The sequence below is a fragment of the Biomphalaria glabrata genome, chromosome 4 (assembly GCF_947242115.1).
Source record: "Biomphalaria glabrata chromosome 4, xgBioGlab47.1, whole genome shotgun sequence".
Classification (NCBI taxonomy): Eukaryota; Metazoa; Mollusca; class Gastropoda; family Planorbidae; genus Biomphalaria; species Biomphalaria glabrata.
In genome coordinates, this window is record NC_074714.1 from 38,158,150 (window position 1) to 38,183,933 (window position 25,784).

The 25,784-nt window shown below is 36.4% G+C and overlaps 2 protein-coding genes across 3 annotated transcripts; both read right to left on the minus strand.

The window, feature by feature from the left end:
- Positions 1 to 362: 362 nt before the first annotated feature.
- Positions 363 to 10,274, minus strand: LOC106053718 (chitin deacetylase 7-like). 2 transcript variants are annotated; one of them, XM_056026012.1, is made up of 9 exons: positions 10,226 to 10,274; positions 9,979 to 10,053; positions 8,502 to 8,745; positions 7,475 to 7,554; positions 6,910 to 7,135; positions 5,962 to 6,109; positions 4,806 to 5,029; positions 3,783 to 3,947; positions 363 to 668 (listed from the first exon to the last, which is right to left on the minus strand). In XM_056026012.1, exons 1-9 carry the CDS (start codon positions 10,227 to 10,229, stop codon positions 443 to 445), a joined length of 1,392 nt encoding a protein of 463 aa, XP_055881987.1. In that variant the 5' UTR covers positions 10,230 to 10,274; the 3' UTR covers positions 363 to 442. The 2 variants fall into 2 exon arrangements, with proteins under 2 accessions (XP_055881987.1, XP_055881988.1); XM_056026013.1 differs by lacking the exons at positions 9,979 to 10,053; positions 10,226 to 10,274 and having other exon boundaries at positions 7,429 to 7,554; positions 8,502 to 8,693.
- Positions 10,275 to 13,842: 3,568 nt separating this feature from the next.
- Positions 13,843 to 22,283, minus strand: LOC106053728 (chitin deacetylase 8-like). Its single transcript, XM_056026015.1, has 7 exons — positions 22,265 to 22,283; positions 19,660 to 19,909; positions 18,963 to 19,277; positions 18,432 to 18,579; positions 17,889 to 18,109; positions 15,492 to 15,653; positions 13,843 to 14,336 (listed from the first exon to the last, which is right to left on the minus strand). Exons 2-7 carry the CDS (start codon positions 19,896 to 19,898, stop codon positions 14,111 to 14,113), a joined length of 1,311 nt encoding a protein of 436 aa, XP_055881990.1. The 5' UTR covers positions 19,899 to 19,909; positions 22,265 to 22,283; the 3' UTR covers positions 13,843 to 14,110.
- Between the last annotated feature and the right edge of the window lie 3,501 nt (positions 22,284 to 25,784).

The window sequence follows — 25,784 nt, forward strand, 5'->3', positions numbered from 1 at the left end:
GCACCGTCCGCCCACCCTCCACTCTCTGTCTCTCACTTTCTGTCTCTGACTTTCTGTCTCTGACTTTCTGTCTCTGACTTTCTGTCTCTGACTTTCTGTCTCTCACTCTCTGTCTCTCACTTTCTGTCTCTCACCTTCTGTCTCTCACCTTCTGTCTCTCACTTTCTGTCTCTCACTTGTCATTCATTTGACCTAATACATCTGTCTACAATTTGAAAGTCATTTCACCTTAAAAATGTTTTCATCAAAACATTCTCTTAGCGTTTTTTTTAAATGCATATAACACGAATGTATCAACATGAACCACGACCAATACAAAACACAGACATAAACACAAAGAAACCAAACCACAACACATATAATTTAAAATTAACAAGACAAATACTACTTTATTTCAACAAACATCAAATTCAGATATCTAGAATCCTACGATGGAGATACTTTAACATCCCCAGTTCTTGGCCAACATTTGCTCGTGGCTCATTGGACTCTTCATCCAGAAGAGAAGCTGCTGCAAGGTGACGAACCAGACGTCCTTGTAAGAGCGCGTGACATGTTTCAGCCACTGGACGAAGGCGGGAAACGCGTTCGGGTAAAAATCAAACATGTTGGCGTGGGTGTAGAAAGACATTGGCGTCTTGGTCTCGTAGAAGGGCTCAAAGTTACGTCTGAGAAAGAAACAAGACACTTACGCCTTCCATAAAAAAATAAAAGGGGCATTTATGAAATAATTCAATTATTATTCAGCTTTTCATATTCACACATCTACAGATGGCAAATGCCTATTACTCCAATTACGGCATAGGTTTTTGTTTTAAATAGGCCAAATAATGATCCCTGCTCCGTCTAAATGAATAAAAAGATATTTACTTAAAAAATACTTTATTAAACATGAAAAACAGTTTTTGTCTACGTGCGTTTCGCTAGCTCCTCCCCCCCCCCTGAGTAGTTGTAAGATGATTTAAGGGACTACGAAAAAATAAAACTTCTAAAGAACAAAAACAGATGATCATAAAAAAATACGATAAAAAAACAAACAACAAAGCTTATATATAGCATATTTGTATCAATTAGTTTGGATCAGTCATGTCATTAATTTTGTAATAGATCTCTAGCGCTGTAGGCTAACAAAAATAAATCTGTGCGATTAGAAATATTTTTACCAATTATTTTTGTTTAGCACGATTTCATGCTTTTAGTTTTCTCTATTGGCTATGCTCCTACCAATGGTTTGGACCATTTGAAAAGGGGTGGGGGAAAAAAGATGGTATCTGTGTGACATGGGCGTAGCCAGGGTGGGGTTTTTAGTGTTCAACCCCCCCCCCCCGAAATGAAATCCCCCCGGGGGGGGGGGAGTGTCGGAGTTTAGTGACTGATCTTTTGCTTTAATATTGTTTATTTTATGTGAAATTTTAATACTAAACCATCACTTGCCTTAGCACAGCCAAGGGGATTTTGAGTTTAAAAACCCCTACCAGGGGGTTTTGAGTTGGAAACCCAATACCAGGGGGTTTAGAGGGGTTTTGAGTTTGAAACACCTACCAAGGGGTTTTGAGTTTAAAACCCCATACCAGGGGGTTTTGCATTTAAATCCCCATCTTCTATAAAAAAAAATTAAAAAATACAAACGACAATCCCAAAATTACAGGAGCACACCTTAAAAAAGATTTTGATTTTAAACCCCTCTCCAAAGTTTACGATAAACCCCTCTTCAAAATACAAAAGCAAATTACACACTCAAAATTGTAATAGCGTAGCCAAAGGGGTTTTGAGTTTAAACCCCTCTTCAGCTGGGTTTGAAGCTAAAAATACCTCATAAATATAAAAAAAAAAAGCAAATTACGCAGTCAAAATGCTATGGGGGTTTTTAGTTTAAACCCCCGACCAGCGGGGTTTGAAGCTAAAAAATAAATCTTCAAAATAAAAAAAAATCAAATTTGGCAATCAAAATGCTATGAGCGTAGCCAAGCTTATTGGGTGTTTTGAGTTTAAATTTCCCTTCAGAGGGTTTGATGCTAAAAAAAATATCTCTTCAATATAAAAAAATAAGCTAATTACACACTAAAATTCTTTGAGCGTAACCAGATGGCTTTTGTAAAAGTTTAAAACTCCTCAAGATAGTTTTGAGTTTAAAATCCCCCTACAGAGCGTTTTAAGGTTAAAAGCCTCTCTCTTCAATATTATTTCTAAAAGCAAACTACAGTCACCAAATTCTATGACCGTAGCTAAATGTGGTTTTGAATTTAAAAAAAAAAACCTCCAGATATAGTTTAGTTTAAAAAACCCCAACAGATGATTTTGACGATAAAACTTCCCTTTTCGATATAACATCTAAAGCAAAATAGTCACCTAATTTTAAAATCGTAATCAAGAGAAGTTACACGTCTACCAGTGGCTGGGCTCCATTAATAAAGTGCAATGAAATTGAAAAGCACTGAATATGGCTCTACAAAGATGGCTAAGACGGATTTTAGGAGTCAGTTATAGAGATCGGGTCTAAATCAAGGAAATCCTATGCCGAAATGGGAGTCGACCCCTTAGTAAGACAGAGCTTCACATGAGGTTTGCGGGACATGTTCTCCGACAAAATGAATTACACATAATAAGAGTTACGATGACATCCTAGTACAACTTGGCGCCACACTGTAGGTACCTCAGAATATGCATTTAGTTGGCTTTCAATACCAGAAATAGTGCTTGGCGGCGGGGCTTCGCCCTCAGCGCTCCCCCAGACCCCTTGCTGGCAAGGGTGAAGGGTCTACAATTTTTTCACTAACTCCAGAAGAACCTATTCTTGGGCACAATTAACGTCTTCCAAAAGAATAAAGGGTCAGAATTTAATAGAGATTAATTATGTACATACACACACACATCCATACAAACATTTATATATATATATATACATAATTTTTTCGGGGGGGGGGAAGAAAAAAATCCCCCCCAACCCCCCCCCCTCGAAAAAAAATCCTGGCTACGCCCATGCTGTGTGAATGTTAACATGATCGCTTTATAAATACATTTTTTTTAAAAAAAAGGTTAATTCAAACTGAAGCTCCTCTAGCCAAGGGAGTGCTTATGAAACTAGAAGGTTTATAGTTATCTATTGTTAGTTTCATAGTGTTTTTTTTTCCCTAGAAAGTAATTCAACGTATACCACCACATCAGTGAAGTACAATTTCTTTCCCTTGTTCGACATATCAAACACAATAATTAGTTACCAATAGTTAGTTAACTAATTTGTTATTTTTTAAAAATTGATTCTCGTTTTGTCAAATAATTGTACCAAATTTCAGCTTGTTCCGAGATTGAGTGTCGGAGAAATAACGTGTACAACTTTTGACCAGACAGATTTGACACAAGAGATATTTTATACAAAGAAATGAGAACTCAATGGAAGTTTGATAAAGAAAAAGAATTACTTCTAAGGTTAGGTTCAACTTTAAATGACACGGCTTAGTGTTGCATAGTAATATTCCATTTTGTTGTGACCGTTTATATGCCACGACATTGCATCAGGTATTGTTTGTGTATTTTGGGTTCATAAGGAATTATCGTACAGCAAACACTGCGCAATAATTAATAATGTTCATATATAAACAACACGATGACTCTTGATCCATAGAGATGATCAGTATCAACTAAGTTGTTTTATTCACACAAGTGTTTAATGTCACTCTAGTGTATAATGTTACTAGTGTATTATGTCACACAAGTGTACTATATTCACACAAATATATTATATTCATGAATTCATATTAAATTTATTTAAGAGTACTCCTTACTGAAAATAGTCAAACCACTGTTTAACAGTTGCAACTTCTTTCGACTGACCAACAGTGCACCCGTCCAGCATCCAACAGTAGAAGCCATCGTCACCTATCCAAGCATTCAACGGGATTTCCCAGAAACCCGAATATGAATCTTCAGGGCAAAACCAGTTGTCACACCTACAAATACATAGATTTACATAGACTCTCATCAAATCAATATTTAGACTAATAGATTGATAGTTGCTGAATGAGTTGCGAGTTTTATACATGTACAGATTAAACTTAAATAATATACAATTTCGAATGAAGTGCTCCACACATATTTACTCCTCCACTGTTTTGATGTCCTTCATTGATGGAGAGTTTGTGTCTTTTTATCTGTTCAGGTTGACTCGTTTAGAGACATCATCTAAATCTACCTTCAAAATCAATAGCTTTATGTTGACTAGTGTCACTTTTGATACTTCTGATACATATCCAAGAAATTTATTATTACTAAAAAAAAGTACCATTTCAGACCTTGAGCACTATATGACAGATGATGTAACGGTTATCTGTTTCTATGGCAAACGGTTGACCATAATGTCATGTGGCCAAGGCTATTATTTTACTTTACCAACGTAATGTCAGGTACCCATTAAAATTGGGTTGACTCAAAGCGTTTTATATCTTTAAAAAATTGTCATAAACTAACCGAGGCAAGGACTTGAGCACTTCCAAACATAAAGACAAACTATTTTGAAACCATCAACATGTTACTGAATCTTAACCTCTCTCTTTTTGGGGCGGGGTTGGTGAGTAGTAGAGCGCTTGGTTTGAGAACCTAGGAATCTCGGGTTCGAATCTCGTTGAAACCTGGGTATTTAAACTTGAGGATTGTTTGGACACCCAGCTCTAATGGAAAGTAAAGGCTATCGTTGTGCTGGCCACATGACACCCTCGTCAACCGTCCTCCACAGAATCAGATGCCCTTTACATAATCAACCCTATGGATCGCAAGGCCTGAAAAGGGAACTAACTACTTTTTTGTTTTACCCCTCTGTATTCCTATAATTCAAAGTGTATGGCCAGATGGGCTTCTTTGTTCTGTAAAGACTTGTAGAGACCAATGAAGAATCGTACAGAAACCCGAGGTCCTTCAGGACTTTGTACTGAGTTTCTTCTGCCACACGCAGATACGGGGCGCGAAATCCAATGATGGAGTTGACCAGTTGAGAATCCCCGATCTCTTCCAGCAGCTTCTTACGCATACCATCGATCTGGAGAGAGGAAAGTACAACAACATGAACAGAATAATAACAGTACATTAAGTTTCGCAAGGTTGTCATTGCCGGAAGTGGTAATCGATATAAGCACTACACTACCTATAGAATGTTCCATGATGGCATGCGACTCAAATCGAGGCCAATCGCTATAGTAGACCTCAATACTGACCTCGACGTCACAACTTGTGGGCTGTTTAGATCAAAAGCTAGTTGCCACGTCGTACAGACCCGTTACACACATAGCAGTACACAAATAGTAGGCAATGCACAGATAGCAGACAATGTACCATTTGCAGTGCACACATAGCAGTGTGCATATATAGCAAACAATGCACCTTATGAAGTGCACACATAGCAGGGAATTCACCAATTGTAGTGCACAAAGAGCAGTCAGTGCACACAAACCAGATAGTGTACCCTTTGCAGTGTAGGCCTACATATAGCAGTAAATGCACCTTTGCAGTGCACACATAGCTGTTAGTGCACATTGTCAAGTAATGCTATCAGGTTCCAAGAAAATCGTAACGTAAGGTATTTGAGTGCATCGGAAATGGCTGAGGTGATGAGTTTAAAAAAAATGAGAAGATTAATGATTGCAGCGTGATATTAGGAAAATAATGAGTTTGAGATTCTAGATCAGTCATCCGTTAGTAGTCACGGCATTAAAATAAAAAAAAAAATAAAAATAGGTGCCGGTACTCAGTGATTAGGTGTAATAAGTAATTAAGTAATACTTTTTTCCCCACATTGAAAAAGGTGCCGTACGCCGTACCGGTGCGTACCCTCACAAAAAGCCCTGTATATATATATATATATATATATATATATATATATATATATATATATATATATATATATATATAGTCTATGATTAAAATACAACACCGCTTCGGTACAAAAATTTATTTTTTAAATGCAATATTTACCGCTTCAATTGTGGGTATGTAGTCATCTTCACTTGATCCGACAGGCAACGAATGAGCAAGAGTGTGACCTGCGATTTCATTCCCGGCATCCCACAAAGTCTTTACTAGCGAAATGTCCCCGGCGTCCAGAGAAACAAAAAGTGTTGTTCTGAATTTAGATCAAAAAGTGTTCACAAAATATTAGTCTACAGATGTAAAACATTTTGATCAATGTTTCAGATGAATATTTGGATATAACTCATCAATTATATCGTAATTTTAGGGGCAAGCAATTTATGGTAAACACTTTTTTTTAACAAATAGAAGCCCAGATGCTGAATATAGGTAGTTATGCAGCTCTTCAAATGTTATTGTTTTTGTTTTATGAAAAGATTTAGTAAATGAGTAAATTATCACAGGATCACAAAGACCTCACAGGGAGCAGTACTAGGGGAATGAAGGAAAGGCAGACAAATATAGAGATGGGAGGGTAACGTCAAAGAATGAAAGAGACACTAATACTGGCAAAAGTCAGAGAAGAGTGGAGAGAGACGGTCCACAGTGCATGTGTTGTACTCCAACGGGTCCAACACACTAAAAGGCGGGTGAAGTTGATTATCATCATCATCATCATCAAACTCCTCTCTTGCTAAAGCCGTGGACAGAAACCCTACTGTATTGCGTAGTGCATGCATGTGAATCAAAATTTGGCCATAGCCGTGAGAAATATGAGCCAACGGGGCAGTGGCCTGTCCTGCACTGTGCTATAATAGCTTGCTCAGGCCTGGACAGCCTCCACCACGGGGAAAAGCGGTCAGGGCGCCTCATGCGCTTCCAGACTCCGCGGTCTTTTTGGGACTTGTCCCAGCACTCAAACCACTTTTCCATTTCTGTTTTTTTTTAAATTATAGCCAGAGCATGGTGATTATCAAAAACTTATGGCATATCATTAGGATCTATTTCACTTACTTAAGACCACATCCGTTGGGATTGTACAGGTTGTAATCGTTGTCTACAAAAAATGGTCGAAACTGCGAGTTATATCTGTCATGGTTGATTGAGTCGTCGAAGGTGATGGCCACGAACATAGGTAAAGCGGACCTGGAAATGTTTGGGGAGCCTCCATGGCAGAAGCAGTCTGGAAGCTTGCAGTTGTAAGTATTACAGTCCTCTGTTGGAAGGGGTTCTGGTTCTCCTAATAGAATTCCAGTTACACTTGTTATGTATGGATAGTAACAGAAATAGTGTTATTATTGAAGAGATATTGGTCAATATTTAGTTGGCAAATGAGACTAAATGTATCAAATATGCTACAGATGGTTCACTTAGTGAATTACATCAAGCTATCATGTCTGATCAAATGGACACTTCATTAGTTACAAATAAAGCTGTCTGTCTGATAAAACGTTTGTACACGTTATTTCTTTAGTTTGTACACGTTATTTCTCTCTCCGGGTAACATTGGTCCACCCCACCTGACGTTCGTACCTCGTGTATTAGGGTAACATTGGTCCACCCCACCTGAAGTTCGTACCTCGTGTATTAGGGTACCCATCCAGACTGTAACAGATGGAAGTATTGGAGAGCCGTGAATTCCCTTGATGTTGGTTCGACCTGGGGACCAACAAAATATTGATTCAGACAACTTTATGTGCGTTGTATCGGATTTGAGAGGTGCTCGATGTTGCCAATGAACGAGAGAGAGAGAGAGAGAGAGAGGGAGGGGGGGAGAGTGAGAGAGAGAGAAAAGTAGATAGAGGGAGAGGCAGGGAGAGAAGGATGAAAAAGATGAAAAGTTGAAGACAGAGACCGAGACAAAGATAATGAACAATAAATTTAGTAGAGACAAAAGTAGATGTAAGACAGGTATATTCACCGTATTGACCTTATCATTTTCCCAAAACAGTTTGTGCACAACATTTTGTTTTGTGACGTAAATATTTCATTTGAATATTTTTTTGTTTTGATACGTAAAAATTATCAGAACTCCCCATCTCTAACCTTTAGTAACAAACGGTAACAAATTTGTATAACCACCCTTAGTAACAAACTGTAACAAATTTGTATAAACACCCTTAGTAACAAACCGTAACAAATTTGTATAAACACCCTTAGTAACAAACCGTAACAAATTTGTATAAACACCCTTAGTAACAAACCGTAACAAACATGTATAAACACCCTTAGTAACAAACCATAACAAATTTGTATAAACACCCTTAGTAACAAACCGTTACAAATTTGTATAAACACCCTTAGTAACAAACCGTAACAAATTTGTATAAACACCCTTAGTAACAAACCGTAACAAATTTGTATAAACACCCTTAGTAACAAACCGTAACAAATTTGTATAAACACCCTTAGTAACAAACCGTAACAAATTTGTATAAACACCCTTAGTAACAAACCGTAACAAATTTGTATAAACACCCTTCGCCCCTCAGCCGTTACGTAAAATCAAAACGTTCCTTAAGACAATTCTTCTTTCAAAGAGTTAAATCACTTGCCTATACAGTTACTCAAATGTTAACATGAATTCTAGTACACTCAAGGTTTACCCTTCAAACTTGTAGCATTTCCTAGATAGCAAATGTCCATTAACACACGCTACACAAGGGATGCCTTCATCTGTAGCACTATCTTTGAAAGTTTGAGAGCCACACTCCTCTTGCCCGTGATGGAGCTTTTGAGAACCCTTACTTGTTGAGCTTCTGAGACAGTCATCATAGTTGGAAGCTACCTCCGTAGACACTAGCATTAGTAACACGACAATCAGTTTAATGTAGCTCTGTACAATGTTTCCTGTACAGGATCATGAAAATAAAAATAAAAAGTGTTGCGAAGACTGACCACTTGTTACCACATCACATGTCTTCAGTCAGGCCTACTATAACGGTTGATCTCGGATGATGTCCCAAGTCCCAGGTCTATAAAGTTCTCCTAAATGGCATTGACCTACGTCTGACTACCAAGTCCAGCAACTAGTCTGTTCATGTGGCTTAGATATTGATCACGGTGAAACCATTTATACTGACAGAGGAAGAGAGCTTAATACTTGACGCCTTTAGAGAGATCTTAGTCAGACGGACCTCGTCAGCCCAAAAAGGCAACTCATCTAGGAAAGGGGTACCCTGATTCCAAATCTCCATTGTCTAGTGATGCTAAGTCTTCAGCCTATCAACTAGATCTATGATGTATCCCCTCAGACAGCTCCAGTGACATTGATGTCACAAGCAAGGTAAACCATGCTCCTATTGTTTAAAGCCCAGGTATGTGTCCTTGAGTAGGTACAAGGCAAAGGGCAGAAAGGAATGGAAAAAGACGGTTGACAGATCTTTTGTGGTGCCCCAACGGTCCAACAGACTAAACGATATGCCGGTGAAGAAATATGACTTATTTTGATTGTGATAGACCGAGTAGTCTTGGACTCGAGGGAATGCCCCACATTATAACACGCCTTCCACCCGTCAACCACACTTACATTCAAAAGGAAGCAATGACATCATGAGGGGAGGGGCAGAGGGTGGGCAGAAGATGAGCAGTGTTTCTTTTGTTTCACAAAAATTTTGCACACAATTGGATAATTTTGTACATCCTAGTAATGGTGAGGTGGTCTGATTGGTGGAAGTAAAAAAGATGGGTAAGGGGGTGGGAAAGGAAAAAGACTGGGGAAAAATGGTTGTAAAATCAAAGCGGGAAATGAAAGGAGAGAGGGAAGAAGAACTGGACAGTGGCTTGGGTATGGAGTGAAACAATAACTAGACCATCTTTCTGCAAGTTTTATAGGGGAGGTTTAAAAAGTCGGAGAGTTAAAGAAACAAAATGCAGTGTGTGTGTGTGTGTAGTTGGGGGGGGGGTAATAGAGCAAGAAAACTGGAGGCTATAGACAATAAATTTGACTTATGGATTTTGTTTTTAATATCGATGTGTTTTTTTTTTAGTGAGTAGGCCATCAAATAAAATAGGTGCCAACAGTACACATAATCATTCTATTTAAACTGACTAGTACTAAAACTGAACAAAGGAATGGCTTACCTATGAATAAATATTGTCCACAATATGTGATGATGCTCATGGCACAAAAGTGGAATCCAAACTTGTCGGGATAGTCTTGAAAAATCAATGAATAAACTTGAATTTATCTCTGACTTTTATTTAGTTCATTAATTTAACAAACATGTCATCTTTTCTCTAAGATTGAATACAAACTATATGCCATACAAATAGTGATTTAATACACGCAAATTGTTTCAATAACTAATCCGAAAAAATGAACACCTACACATAGGGCTAAGGTTCGACAACTCACCAAACACACCTTAGGAGGAAAAAAAAACAAGTCCCTGTTGTGTCGACATTGCACTTGTTTGACTGGACTCATAAAACAATAGCGACCACCCAGAGAGTCAGTCGTTAAAGTCAAAGTTCATCTGTCAACTTATTAGTGACACATCCATCATTGGTAATAAGATTTTCAAATAGTGTTTGCTGTGATTGTTGATTGAAAGAAAGCCATGCAATTCAGCCATTTTTGTTTCACAGACCAATGCCCAAATAGTGTTTCTTCCCTAGTGTTATTAGAGAATGGAATGGGTTGCCTAACTAGGACAGGAAAACTAACGACTTGACAGATTAACATGCCCAACTACATTGACACAGAGATACGCATAGAACTTAATTATTTTCTATTTTGAAGTAGCGACTTTAATTTATAAGATAAGATAAGATTATCTTGACATTATTTCTCTCATTCTGCATTAGAAATAAGAACGTTTTTATTACCTATTTTAAGAAAGCTTCTATTATCTCCTCCTGTCTGTGTGGTAAAAAGTTTTTTACACGTTATTTCTCGGATCAAGTTGAAACTTCGCACAATTATTCATTAGCATAGACTAGATTCTAGCTCTAGTTCTAGCTCTAGACCTAAATCTAGTTCTAAATCTAGCTAGATCTACTTCTAGCTCTAGATCTAGTTTGTATGACAAATTTTTATTTGCGATGAGAAAGTCTTAATTTGTGTGACCCATTAAGACTAAGTTATTTCTAGCTCACTACCTAAAGTAGGTCAATTTTTGTGTGTGTGTGTGACCTATTTATCTAATTTTGTAAGAAGAATAAAGCTTTTTTGGTTTCTTTTCACATGTGGCATTTTATTAATTTTGAATGTATGGAAAAGGTTTATTATTATTATTTAAAAAAAATAAGTCTACGCTAAATGAATATATGGAGGCGCGGTGGCTGAATGGTAAAGCGATTGGCTTCCGAACTGGAGTCCTGGGTTCGAATCCTGCTGAAGACTGGGATATTTACAAATGGGATCTTCAGGGCGTCTCTGAGTCCACCCAGCTCTAATGGGTACCTGTTAAAAGAGGGGGAAAAGTAAGGGTGGTTGGTCATTATGTTGGTCACACGACACCCTCGTTAACCGTGAACCATGGATCACTAGGGTCCCGGGTTTATACCCTGCCAGCTGCTTTCCCCAGTCGTAGATTATCTTTAGCTTTGAAGGAACATTCAAAACATGTAAAACATTTTGCCATCTATAGTTTGGAGCATGACGGAAGTTGCGAAGAACATTTCAATGACATGGAAATTGCATACAACTAAATTTCGCTTAAAAGGACATTGCATAAAACAAAATTTTGCATACAAAGACATTGCTAACAACAAAATGTTTTCTATCCCTATTATTATGCACAGGGCTTGTTTAATAGAGTCTTTAGCCTCTCAAGCCGTCACTTAAATGGAATTTGACGAGAATAATGATGATAATGATTATGATAATGATGATGAAGACTATTATTGCTATTTTTTTTGGCAATGAAAGTTGTGTTCTTTTCAATGCCGCTGTGCTGGTTAAGACGTATCTAAAAGTTGCTACGAATTTAAAATTTAGAAGGGACACCGGAGAAAGATGAAAGAAAAATTAAAGACAAATGGCCACGAATAACTTTCAAGCTGACGCTATTGGATTCCTCAGGTGTGACCAGAAGACAGCTGAATTATGCAAAGATAGTACATATATATATATAGATAAATATAGGCAGCATTAGGGACCAAATTTTTAGTAAGAAAAAAAAAGATGTATCAAATATAGCGAAAATTTGGGAGAGTCTTGACCATGTCACGAACCAGGGTCTCACTTTCTTTCATTAAAATGTTATTCGCCCCCCCCCCAGGTAGAAGAAAGTTTTAACTAAATCGTGATTCTTTCATTATGCTAGCAAACTTTAGTGTAGTACATTAGACTTAGGGCGTCAAGTAAGACTTTAAAAAAAAAGGCTTTACTTACGTTTTAGTTCTCATGTTAGACTGTGTTTGTGTATGTGTTTGAGAAAAAGAAAGAAATACTGTCGTTTATTCTTCTTTTTTGTTTTTTAAATTCCATTTTTCTTTGGTTGTCTTGGGATATGCAAAGTTGGATAATCTGACACCAGTGTAACAAGGTGGACCGCTGACTTTTATTATTCATGTATTTATTATAAAAGTAAGTGTTGTTCTCTTGATCTGATTGAAATATATTGTCCTACTTCTGGCCTCTACGTGTGGCTCAGGTAAGCTATTATGTCCGGCGGAGCTGTTACCACTGACAGGGAAAGGGGATAGGAGAGTAACTAGGGCCTAAACCAGTAAGTTTCGAACAGGAGTTGCTCGTTAGCTTTGGATGGTGTTACGCGCTTTCGCGTATTGCATTATGTAGATAAGTCAAATGGAGGTAACACTCAAATAAGGAACTCCAAGAACACAGGCGAAAGGCCAACACTAGAACCCAACGCTGATAGTAAATGGCGAACAAGACGTTTGATAATAACGAAGGGAACAATCGGATGTCGTCAAGCTAAATCTCTACTTCCATAAAAACTGCCTCTCTCTACAGCTATCAAAAGTTATCTGTTTACTTTTCGCTATTCTCCCCAAAATCCTCGTCTTGTGTTTACTAGTCGCTGCATTTTCTCTAAGTCACAACTTTCCCTTTCTGTGAAAGAAATAACTTATTCCGAATCCGGCGAATCGTGCCCTAACACTGGCTAGCCACATAGAAGTAAAACTCTGAATCCAAATCTTTTCTGCCTTCGGCTATACCAAAACATGAGAAAGGCTTTTGGAGTCAACCCTTTAAAAAATGATTTGTTGTACCTAACAAAACATGAGTTGCTGCTAATTATTTATTTTGTTTGGTGTAAAAAAAAAGGGAAATAATGGTTATTGAGAGACGTGGCTATATATATGGAGTTATTTCCATTAATATATATGTAGACGTTTTTTCTCCCACTTCCCATTCTCGGATCAAGTTGAAATTTTGCATAACTATTTATTGTCAACAACAATTCGTGAATCAATAAATTTTTTTTTAACCAATTAGTTCATCAACTAGTTGTTATATAACTTTATTTTAGAAAGGGAGCTTATATTGCAGTCATTTTATGGTTATTCTCATAGATACGCTTTTTTTTTTAAAGATTTAAAAAAATATTTTACTTGTTTGTATAGTGTAGTGTATGTTTTACTTTCACTTTTTCATGTATATAATTTTTATTTGACTATCTCCGGTGAAGTTAGATCAATAATGTCAACAAATTAAGTCTGACTAAAAGGAAACGTATGAACAATGATCGACATGTTGAAGTTTACATCGAGGCCTATCAGCCGCCTAACAAAGCTCATTTAGGATTACGTTTAAAATCCGAGGCTATAGCAGATCTAAAAATAAATACAGGACACTACAATGGATACATTTACTCTCTGACAACTTCAGAAGTAGAGTATCACGTGGTCTGGCCAAGTTTGTAGGCTCGTCTGCTGTCCTAAAGTTTATCCTAGTTCCTGTTACTTGACTTAAAAAACAACTACAAATAAAACAATACAAATTGACATGTATTTTTTTTTTTGTCTTTTCCCTTTTTTTGAAATTTAGTACAAGATTTTAATTTTCTTATTTTAGCTTTTTCTGGACATTTATGTTGTTTTGTGGGCAACTTTATTGGCACATTCTGAATAAAACTAAATTAGCAAACTTTTTAAATACAACTTTTCTTGGATTTTAATTACATTTTAAAGTCGTGGGATGTAGGTTCATTTCTTTGTATGTCTCCTTTAGAAGCAGCTATTTCAACCCTTAACCCTTTTTACAAATTGAGTAAGTCTGTTTAGAATTTAATGATTTCAACTAGCAGCCCCATTTTTGAGCCTTCATCTCCGCGTTGGTCAACGGGTTTCTCATCCACTGCAGCACTTGTTGTGGGGTGACAATCCACACATCTGAGTAGTCCTTTCGCATTCGATGCAGCCAATTGCCCAGTGCAGGAAATGAAGTCTTGGATAGGTCAAACATCAACCCGTGAGTGAAATAGTCCATGGGCACTTTTGTCTTGTAAAACAAGGAGAAGTTATCACTGAAACAGATACAATGATATAACGAGACTTTTTAGACATGATTCCACAATCTTCATAAATGAACAAAATTCAGATGATACATGTTAGCTAACAGAAACTATGATTGGCTGAACAAAATGTTTCAAGTTTGCTTGCAGGAGCTATGATTGGTTAAACAGAATTAAAATATTATAAGTTTGCTAAAAAGAGCTACGAGTGATTGGTTGAACAAAATTCAAGTGTTTTAAGTTTGCAAACAGGAGCTATGATTGACTGAACTGAATACAAGTATTTGAAATGAGCTAACAGGAGCCTTGATCGAAACAAAAATGTCAAAAATGAAAATCAAGGTTAATTATTGTTTCTGGATAGTTCTAAGAATTGTTGCGCCCTTAGTAATAACTATAAAATGATGCCATGTTTATTTGACATCAATCCCTGACCCACTTATTTGGATCTTCCATTTAAACATCTTAAGTTGAAACGTTGACTCATGTTGAAACGTTGACTCATGTTGAAACGTTGACTCATGTTGAAACAAAGATTTTTTTTTGGCCTTGTCCACAACCGACCGTTTTTGTTCTTTTTTAAATTTGCTTTTTAGAATGTTTTTTAAATGGGCTGATGTGGACAGCATAGAAGCAATACTTACCATTCGAAAGCTGCGCTGGGCAGGGCAGTTATCTTGCATCGGGGACGACCGCATGCCAAAAGCGATTTTATGGGCCAGTTTAAAAGGGGGACGACGTAACAAAAGTAACTCCAGTTAGTGCTCTAAAGATAAACTCAGGCGCCATTTTACCCTCACTGGCATAGAGGAAAGTAGCTGACATCAGATGGCTTCTGAAAACACAGTTGGACAGCACTCACGAAGGCTGCTTGACACACACGTTTGGCCCAGAAAAGAGTCCTTACAGTGGACAGGCGGCACAGAAGGACGTAAAGAAAACTTAAGTAAACCCTCGATGGACAACGGCTTTGTCTGTATCAGATGTGGAAAGGTATGCAGGTCGCGTCTGGGTTTGCGTAGCCATTTTAAACACTGCACTCATCCTTAATCTTCGGAATTGAAGACATTGCAATTATTACTAGCATTAATTGTAGCTCAGTATTAAAAAATACCAAACAGCGTTTGAAATGAAAAACTATTTTTTTTTTCAAAATAAAAAACGTACTCAAATATTTTTATCCAATCCGATTGTTTAGCTGTACTGTAATTGTAAGTGAGGCAGGAATCAACCATACTGCACGGGTGACCGTCGTCTGCAATCCAGGCATTCATGATTATCTCCCATAAGCCTGGATAACTGTTGGTTGGACATGGCGGATTGATACATCTGCCAAGAGAAGGTTTAAAAAACATTGAAGTCCTATTTGCACTGATACTGGTAGATATTCAGACAAGTGTGAAATAGATGTTCAATAACAATACGCTTAATGTATTAAAAATTTAAAAGTATAGAATTCTAAATTGTAAAAGGAATGATATAGGCCTACATAGTTCATGCACTCCTAAAATTCAATATAACAAAGTTGATATCATAAATTATCATTGGATACAGGCACACTTAATAGGACACTAATCTATTTGAGATGTAGGGCATATTGTTGCCAGGTCATTGGTTTGTAGCTCCAGACAGCTAGTACAACTTGACCGATATAGGTGTAAACAAATTCTCTGTCTTATCATTGAAATAAACTTCAACAGACTTCTTTTAAAACAAAAAGCCAATGTAACTTTTATTAACAACATACACGGAATCAACTTAAAAGTTAATTATATTGAAATGTTGTTTAAACAAAATCTAACTCACTACTAATGCTAGTTAGTATTTACTGTCTCATGTCTCTAGTTAGTATTTACTGTCTCATGTCTCTAGTTAGTATTCACTGTCTCAGGTCTCTAGTTAGTATTCACTGTCTCATGTCTCTAGTTAGTATTCACTGTCTCAGGTCTCTAGTTAGTATTCACTGTCTGAGTCCCTAGTTATTATTCACTGTCTCAGGTCTCTAGTTAGTATTCACTGTCTCAGGTCTCTAGTTAGTATTTACTGTCTCAGGTCTCTAGTTAGTATTTACTGTCTCAGGTCTCTAGTTAGTATTTACTGTCTCAGGTCTCTAGTTAGTATTTACTGTCTCAGGTCTCTAGTTAGTATTTACTGTCTCAGGTCTCTAGTTAGTATTTACTGTCTCAGGTCTCTAGTTAGTATTCACTGCCTCATGTCTCTAGTTGGTATTCACTGTCTCAGGTCTCTAGTTATTATTTACTGTCTCAGGTCTCTAGTTAGTATTCACTGTCTCAGGTCTAAAGTTAGTTTTCACTGTCTCAGGTCTCTAGTTATTATTTACTGTCTCAGGTCTCTAGTTAGTATTTACTGTCTCAGGTCTCTAGTTAGTATTTACTGTCTCAGGTCTCTAGTTAGTATTTACTGTCTCAGGTCTCTAGTTAGTATTTACTGTCTCAGGTCTCTAGTTAGTATTTACTGTCTCAGGTCTCTAGTTAGTATTTACTGTCTCAGGTCTCTAGTTAGTATTTACTGTCTCAGGTCTCTAGTTAGTATTTACTGTCTCAGGTCTCTAGTTAGTATTTACTGTCTCAGGTCACTAGTTAGTATTTACTGTCTCAGGTCTCTAGTTAGTATTTACTGTCTCAGGTCTCTAGTTAGTATTTACTGTCTCAGGTCTCTAGTTAGTATTTACTGTCTCAGGTCTCTAGTTAGTATTTACTGTCTCAGGTCTCTAGTTAGTATTTACTGTCTCAGGTCTCTAGTTAGTATTTACTGTCTCATGTCTCTAGTTAGTATTCACTGTCTCAGGTCTCTAGTTATTATTCACTGTCTCAGGTCTCTAGTTAGTATTTACTGTCTCAGGTCTCTAGTTAGTATTCACTGCCTCATGTCTCTAGTTAGTATTCACTGTCTCAGGTCTCTAGTTAGTATTTACTGTCTCAGGTCTCTAGTTAGTATTTACTGTCTCAGGTCTAAAGTTAGTATTTACTGTCTCAGGTCTCTAGTTAGTATTTACTGTCTCAGGTCTCTAGTTAGTTTTCACTGTCTCAGGTCTCTAGTTAGGCACTAGTATTTAGTTTACACTTGAATTACGCCAGACCACCTCGTGGATTCATCAGACCCTTTTCAGCTTACACAATCAAAACATACGCCCTATTTTCCTAGTGGTTACATAAAAAAAAAATACGCACATACAATTTCTAACAGGGCTTCGCATAAGTCTAGATATTATATGTCATTACCCATTATGACTTTGCAGAGGTTTAAACTGATATAAAATCAAGAAGTATATAAATAGTGAAATTATAACTCCTTAACTTCATATCATTATTATTCACTACAAACTCACTAGGACAATTTAAACACAAAAAAAGGGAGAGCTACTTTGGTGCGCCCTAAACTGTGGAGAGATGTTAAATACATCCTGTACTGGCTAAAGGTTAAATGAAGACAATTAGAGACAGAAATGCTCAAGAAATGCTCAAGTAAAATCGAAGTCTTAGTCCGGTCTATACATGGGAAACAGATCTCTTCTAATCGATAGTGAGAGTTTCAGCTACAAACCTTCCCAGCTCAAAGTCCAGCGTGCATGGCCACAGTGGACTTTTGCCGAACCACATCTCCATGCTGGTCACTGATGTGTCGTACAGGAAGTTGTGATCGTGGAGCACGTCGTACTGGACATCATGGGCCACCTTGAGAAACGGGGAGCGGAAACCTTTCATGGACTCAACCAGCGCCTTGTTGTTTAACACTTTGAGAACCCTCTGACGCTCACCATCAATCTAGTCAAGATAAGAGAAAAAAAGAAAAAAATCAGTTGAAAAAAAAAAGAGATTTTTCTTTTCTTATCTTTAGGTCCGATACTGATCGTAATGAATGAACAAAGTATTTGTGAAGCCTGTCCACAGTCCATCCCATTCTTTAGATGAACTTGATCAAAAAGTTGTGATATTGATTATGTGTGCATTTAGGATGTGAATATCAGCACAGACACAAGAAAAGTATATAAAAAAGATAAAAACAATAACAGATGCTAGTTTCAAAAATGCAGAAAATAGATAGAACGGAACAATTACTTTGTACTGTACGAAATGATTTGATTACCTCGGCTACCATGTCAGGGTAGTCAGTGTCCACGTGCCCAGGTGGCAGCTCGTGGTTGATGGTATGGGAGACGATCTCGTGTCCAGCCTGCCACAACTTGAGAACCTTGTCGTAGTTTGTGTTTTTGTCCGAGACAAAGAAGGCAGTTCTAAGGAAACAGAATGTAACATTGGTGTTCAAATAGGCCAGAAAGTTAGGTCGAGTCAACTCAGCTATTAGCCTTTATCTGGCTAGGATAGAAAGACTTTAGTTAAAATAATACGAAGATCTCTATCTATCTATCTATCTATCTATCTATCTATCTATCTATCTATCTATCTATCTATCTATCTATCTATCTATCTATCTATCTATCTATCTATCTATCTATCTATCTATCTATCTATCTATCTATCTATCTATCTATCTATCTATCTATCTATCTATCTATCTATCGCGACAGACAGTCGAACAGTTAGACAGAATAAAATTAGTAGTGGCTGTTGCGCACATTTGTTCTAGTGTTGTTTCCAACTTTTCTGAAAACCTCACCTCAACGGACATCCCGAGGGATTGAACACTTGGAACTTATTGTCTACAAACATAGGCTTGTAGTATTGCTCGTACAGCCAAGTACTGACGGCATCATCAAAGGTGACCATGATAAACTGAGGCCGGTCTGCCACAGCCATGCTCGGCTCAGCTCCGTAGCAGAAGCATTGTGGGAGATTGCAGTTTCTCGGAGAGCAAGGTCCTTCTAGTGGTGTTTGAGTCTTCCTTCTGGAGGCTATTCGGGACAGAGAATAGTTTCTCCGACTGCACTTGGCAATGTCGGGAGGCGCACATTGCTCTTTCTTTGCGTGGAATCTAAAATAATAGACGAGAATTGTAATTTAACGCAAGGAAGAATTTATATTTCATGTCAGTACTTTCAAGTTAGTTATAGCTATACGGTCAGAGAAAGTAGAAGTAGTTGGTTTTAGAATCATCTAGAAGTTTGGAGAAAGTAAATAGAACTGTTGACCACAGTTCTAGTAACAATCTTGAAGACGTGACCGGTCAAAGTGGTAAGTAAACACATGGAGAAAATATATGAGGTCAGTCTTAGTATTAGCTATAAGGTACCTTTGTAGATCTCAATGAAAATTCAAAAGCTTCCTCACTTTACAACTGTTCTTTCTAGATTTTATTTGCTATTTTACAAGAATAATCGCACCTACGTCTTATACACATATACAGTGGTGTATACCTAAAGGGCGGTACGCACGCCTTGACTGTGACAGATCCTGAGTTACAAGTGACATATCGAAGTCCTAAGTCAGCACCGGTCTCTCCCTTGTTTAAAGGGGCGCAGGCTTTCTCCCCGTGTAGAAGTGTCCTGAGGCCCTCACTAGTGGTAACGTTAAAACATTCTCCTGGGCCGCCTTGTATCTTTACAAACATTGCCGAAAGTACTGAGAGGGTGACGTAATATCTGACCTCTACCATGGTCACCCAAGCTGGACAGCAGAGATATACAAAAAACTGTTTAAATATTTGTTAAACATAGATTTCTAGACTAGGCATATCAAAATGTTCAAGTTTTAAAAAGGAAAAAAGAGAACATAAGAGAAAAATAATCATGACATTCAAGTGTTATATCAATCTTATAATAACCATAACATTCGAGTGTTATATTAATCTTATAATAACCATAACATTCGAGTGTTATATTAATCTTATAATAACCATAACATTCGAGTGTTATATTAATCTTATAATAACCATAACATTCAAGTGTCATATCAATCTTATAATATCCATAACATTCGAGTGTCATATCAATCTTATAATAACCATAACATTCGAGTGTCATATCAATCTTATAATAACCATAACATTCAAGTGTCATATCAATCTTATAATAACCATAACATTCAAGTGTCATATCAATCTTATAATAACCATAACATTCGAGTGTTATATTAATCTTATAATAACCATAACATTCGAGTGTTATATTAATCTTATAATAACCATAACATTCAAGTGTTATATTAATCTTATAATAACCATAACATTCGAGTGTCATATCAATCTTATAATAACCATAACATTCGAGTGTTATATCAATCTTATAATAACCATAACATTCAAGAGCCATATCAATCTTATAATAACCATAACATTCGAGTGTCATATCAATCTTATAATAACCATAACATTCGAGTGTTATATTAATCTTATAATAACCATAACATTCGAGTGTTATATTAATCTTATAATAACCATAACATTCAAGTGTTATATCAATCTTATAATAACCATAACATTCGAGTGTTATATTAATCTTATAATAACCATAACATTCGAGTGTTATATTAATCTTATAATAACCATAACATTCGAGTGTTATATTAATCTTATAATAACCATAACATTCAAGTGTCATATCAATCTTATAATATCCATAACATTCGAGTGTCATATCAATCTTATAATAACCATAACATTCGAGTGTCATATCAATCTTATAATAACCATAACATTCAAGTGTCATATCAATCTTATAATAACCATAACATTCAAGTGTCATATCAATCTTATAATAACCATAACATTCGAGTGTTATATTAATCTTATAATAACCATAACATTCGAGTGTTATATTAATCTTATAATAACCATAACATTCAAGTGTTATATTAATCTTATAATAACCATAACATTCGAGTGTCATATCAATCTTATAATAACCATAACATTCGAGTGTTATATCAATCTTATAATAACCATAACATTCAAGAGCCATATCAATCTTATAATAACCATAACATTCGAGTGTCATATCAATCTTATAATAACCATAACATTCGAGTGTTATATTAATCTTATAATAACCATAACATTCGAGTGTTATATTAATCTTATAATAACCATAACATTCAAGTGTCATATCATTCTTATAATAACTATAACAATCAAGTGTTATATCAATCTTATAATAACCATAATCAAGTGTCTAAATATGTCTAGTAACTTATATCTAAATATAATTTGATTCTTACAAAGTAAAAAACATAAAGAGTGATTTATTAAATCGAGATTTTCTAAACAATTTTAATTGTTTAATAATTATTTCCTTTAAAAGAACTCTTTCATTCTTGAAGTTAAAGATGCTTACTCTTTCAAAATTTCATTACATTCAGACCGCGTAACTTGTATTGAACTGCGTCGGTCTGTCATTGATACTGATTCTTTTTTTTTTTTTTTAACACAGCTTAAATAGAACCGCATTGAAAAGCTGATATCACGAAATTGCGCTAAACAAAAACAAAGTGTAAAAAAAAATCTTCTAATCACATAGATATATTATTGTTAGTCTAGATCTATTACAAATTTAATTACATGACTGATACAAACTAATCAATACAGTTCCACTTAATATAAGGTGAGATTTTTTTAAAGGTATTTTTATATTCTAGTTGTTAATCTTATCTGGTTCTCATCTAAGACCAAGGTCAGATTAGAAATAATTTGAAGACCTCAGATGTAGTGTAATTAGACTCATTCATATACAATAAATTGTACGAAATCAGTACTTTTTATTGGTAGGCTTTTTAAAAGAATTTTCAAAGTAGAACTTACATTTTTTTAAATTTTGAAGAACTTTTTATTTATGTAAACCAAATGTTTATTCACTATTTCTAAAAGTTTAAATAGCCAAAAAAAAACAAAAAAAAAACACAAAACAAATTCTTGCTGCATGGTCAAGAAGTGTAAAATTTGTTCAGAAATTGTTCATAGTTCAATTTATCGTCCTATTTTCACGATCTAGACCTGTGAAACTCCAGATACACCCCACATGTGCTTACATTTCACACGAAACGAAATGGTTGAGTTTGGATTTTTGAAGGCCACTTTCCTCAATTACTTTTGAAGTCCAACATTTCTGCGGCACATAATACGTATTTTAAAATAATCCTAGTTACATTGTAATGACCCTAAATAATTGTAATTGTCTCTAAAATTAAACTATTAATAATTAGTCTATTCGCTGTGTAAGTTTATGTACAGAAATTAGAGGAGCAATATAAATGATGAAATAATTATAGTCCAACCTGATTTAAAATAAAACACAAGACATGCTACACACACGGCTATAAAGACTACTTACCAGACTGAACGCAAAGTTATATGTGTATACAGAAAACACATTAGTATTAGTTGTCTAGGGAGTCTCTTGTACCTAAGTCCATCATGCACTTTATCTGTTTAGAGACATTGTGTTCGATAAACTGGATGTACAGCAGCCAAGTCTTTCATTTTTTTTACAACTTATTACCCCATTCAAGAAAGTGATGGAGAGAGCGAAAAAAGAAGGAATGTTGGAAAGAGACATACATTAAGACTGAAAGAAGGAAAGCAAGAGAGAGAGAGAGAGAGACAGAGAGAGAGAGAGAGAGAGGGAGACAAAGAGGGGGGGGGGGGAAAGCGAGGGGCAATGAAACAACCAAATGACATTTGTGTATTGGGTTGATGTCAATAAATGCCACACTGTGTCATGTCGACAATCGTCCTGTACGCCAACATAAAACTCACACATCTTTCTTTAAAACTTACACGTACACGTCGATGGAGGTTGTGGAAATCTATGCCCCAAACGGAGGGGATGTTGTGATTTATTACTAAATCAATCACCAGGGATCAAATTCATACCAACTGAACCTACCAGCGTCATCCTCGACACGCGACATTGTGGGCGTGAGTTGGGCTATTGCTGAGGAGTGAAGGGGTGGGCAGATTTAAGGACTTAAAGAACGACTGTAGCAGTATACATATGTGACAGTGTCTTTGCAGTTAGCCTATTTAAAAAACTGTTTTTCTTTTTATTAATTTTATGAGACTTAACCGCTATTTTACATATTCAGGGGAGTTTAAATATGCAAGTTCCTCCCAGAGCTTGAACTACGGACCTACAACAAAACCGCTTAGCAGAGACAAATGCACCAGTTTAACATTCCATGCGACCCCTCTCCAAAATAGTATTTTTGTGTGATCGCAAGTGTTAACTGGTCAACCAGTGGTCATAGCGTCACATAGCCACACTCCTGTAACAATTTGAAAAGTCTGGCGGAACATGCACGCAAAAGGGCTCGCCAATGAATGGCTTGCTATAAATTGTTGGGCCTGAGCAAACAAGCCAACGTTAATGCGAAGTTTGAACTAATCACTGTTTTATCAGATCTTTCTTCTGTTATAACGGCTTCCCGCTGTAACACTTGTTATGGAGTGTGTGTGTTTCCTAAGTGATATTGAAAGGGAGTATTTATTGTTAGTTGGAGAGAGAGAGAGAGAGAGAGAGAGAGAGAGAGAGCGAGCATTAATTGAATTGTCATCTTTAAGAATGATGCAATATAAGAGGCACTGTCGTCTGCTGTGTTAAGGACGCCAGACGACACCAGAATGCCAGAATGTAAGGATGAATTTTTATTGCGAATTAGATTTCTTTAAATATCCGTTTATTTCATTTCATCTCAAGTTGAATGTGTCTACATTGTAATCAAAGTTATGTTTAGTTTTGTTCAGAAAGAAACTATTTCAAGTTTTATCCGTTAAAATATACTTCGCTTAGAGCGGTTTAGTTGTCTACCAGCATTTTGGTGCTACAAGCTAACGACCTTCAACACCAATCTCTGCTGTAACACTCTCTGCTGTAACACTTTCTACTGTAACACTCTCTGATGTAACACATGCTGATTGATATTGACTGTGTATTTTTTTGATGCATCTTTCTGGTATGACGCTTTCTAATAGACCTTTCTCTATCATCAATATGTATGCTTACATGGTCAAAAAGATTTGGTTACACTCACGGATGTGACACTCTCTGCTAATAATAATATGTTTTATAGTCTAAAAAAAGTCTGTTGTTTAAATTTTTTAGCGAACGAACTATTTCTCTACACAATGGTTTATCTCCCCTTAGCTAAAGTACATTTCTTTATAAAGCAATTTAAACAAGGTTACAAAAGACAGTTTGTGTGGAAACACAAACTCAAAATCGGCCCCCGAAGTAAAATGTTTTACATAATTCGGATAATCCTTCAGAGTTGAAGATAGTTTACTTCCTAGTCCAAACCTCCCGCAGGACGACGGGGGATGGGAGCAGGCAGGGTTTGAACCTTCGATCGTCGATAAATCCAAACGACAGTCCAGCGCGCAAACCGCACGACCAGTTGTCCACCCAGGTAGGCTTCAATATTTTCAGAAAGAAAATCCGAATGAAATTATATCAAAGACAAATGAGAGATAAGAATGGAGAAAGAAGGTTAACAGATCTTGTGTAGTGCCCCAACAGTCCCGCAGATCAAAGGATACGTGAAAGTGAATGTAAAGTTAGATGTGAACCTGGCCTAACTAGTTTGTGGTCTATAGGGCAGATGATGTAAAGTTCATCTGTTTTTGTGGCCTACGGTTAACGAGGGTGTCATGTAGCCAGCACAACGACCAACCGCCTTTGCTTTTCCCCAACTAATGTCAGGTACCCATTAGAGCTGGGTAGACTCAGAAGTTGAAAATCCCAGTCTTCACCAGGATTCGAACCCGGGACCCTCGGTTCGAACTAAATAAGTTAATTGTTTTGAAAAAGCTCAATCTCATATTCGAATCCTCAAAAAAAAAAAAAAAAAAAAAAAAAAAAAAAAAAATCCACTGTATAGAAAATATGTTCACGAAAATGTTGTTTATAAGATTACTATTCGTCTTAAATTAGGTCTAACATATAATGCATACTAATTAGCTTTTTCTTATAAAAAACTGCTTGCATAATTAATTTTAAAAATTAGAATTTTCGCTTTCAGGAAAAAAAAAAGTAGCCGTTGCATCAGAACTTTGAATGGTCTAAAATATTGTGAAGTCGGATTTTCAATATCTCTTCTAGTTTACGAGATCTAAATGGGACGGACGGACAGACGGACAGACTTTTCGCACAAAACTAATAGCGTCTTTTCCCCTTTCGGGGGCCGCTAAAAAATTACGACAAATCGCTGAACTAATTTTTTATTATTGATTCGTGTGTTGTCATCGACAATAAATAATTTTGCAAAGTTTCAACTTGATCCGAGAATGGAAGGTAGGTGCATTAACGTGTACTAGATTCGACCCAGACAGACAGACAGACAAAATTGTTAAGAGCTTTGTAAACAATATTTGTATTTTGTTGTGTGAAGACATATCATGAAAGTAAAAAGGCAAAGAGAAAACGCTAAATGGGTAAATTCTTTGTATTTGCTCCTGTAGACTGTAGACTAGTGCGCAGTTCATCTCAGATAAAAATTCAGTTCTCTGACCCTCTACTGCAAGAGAATGAGAACGCAGAAAAAAAAACAAATA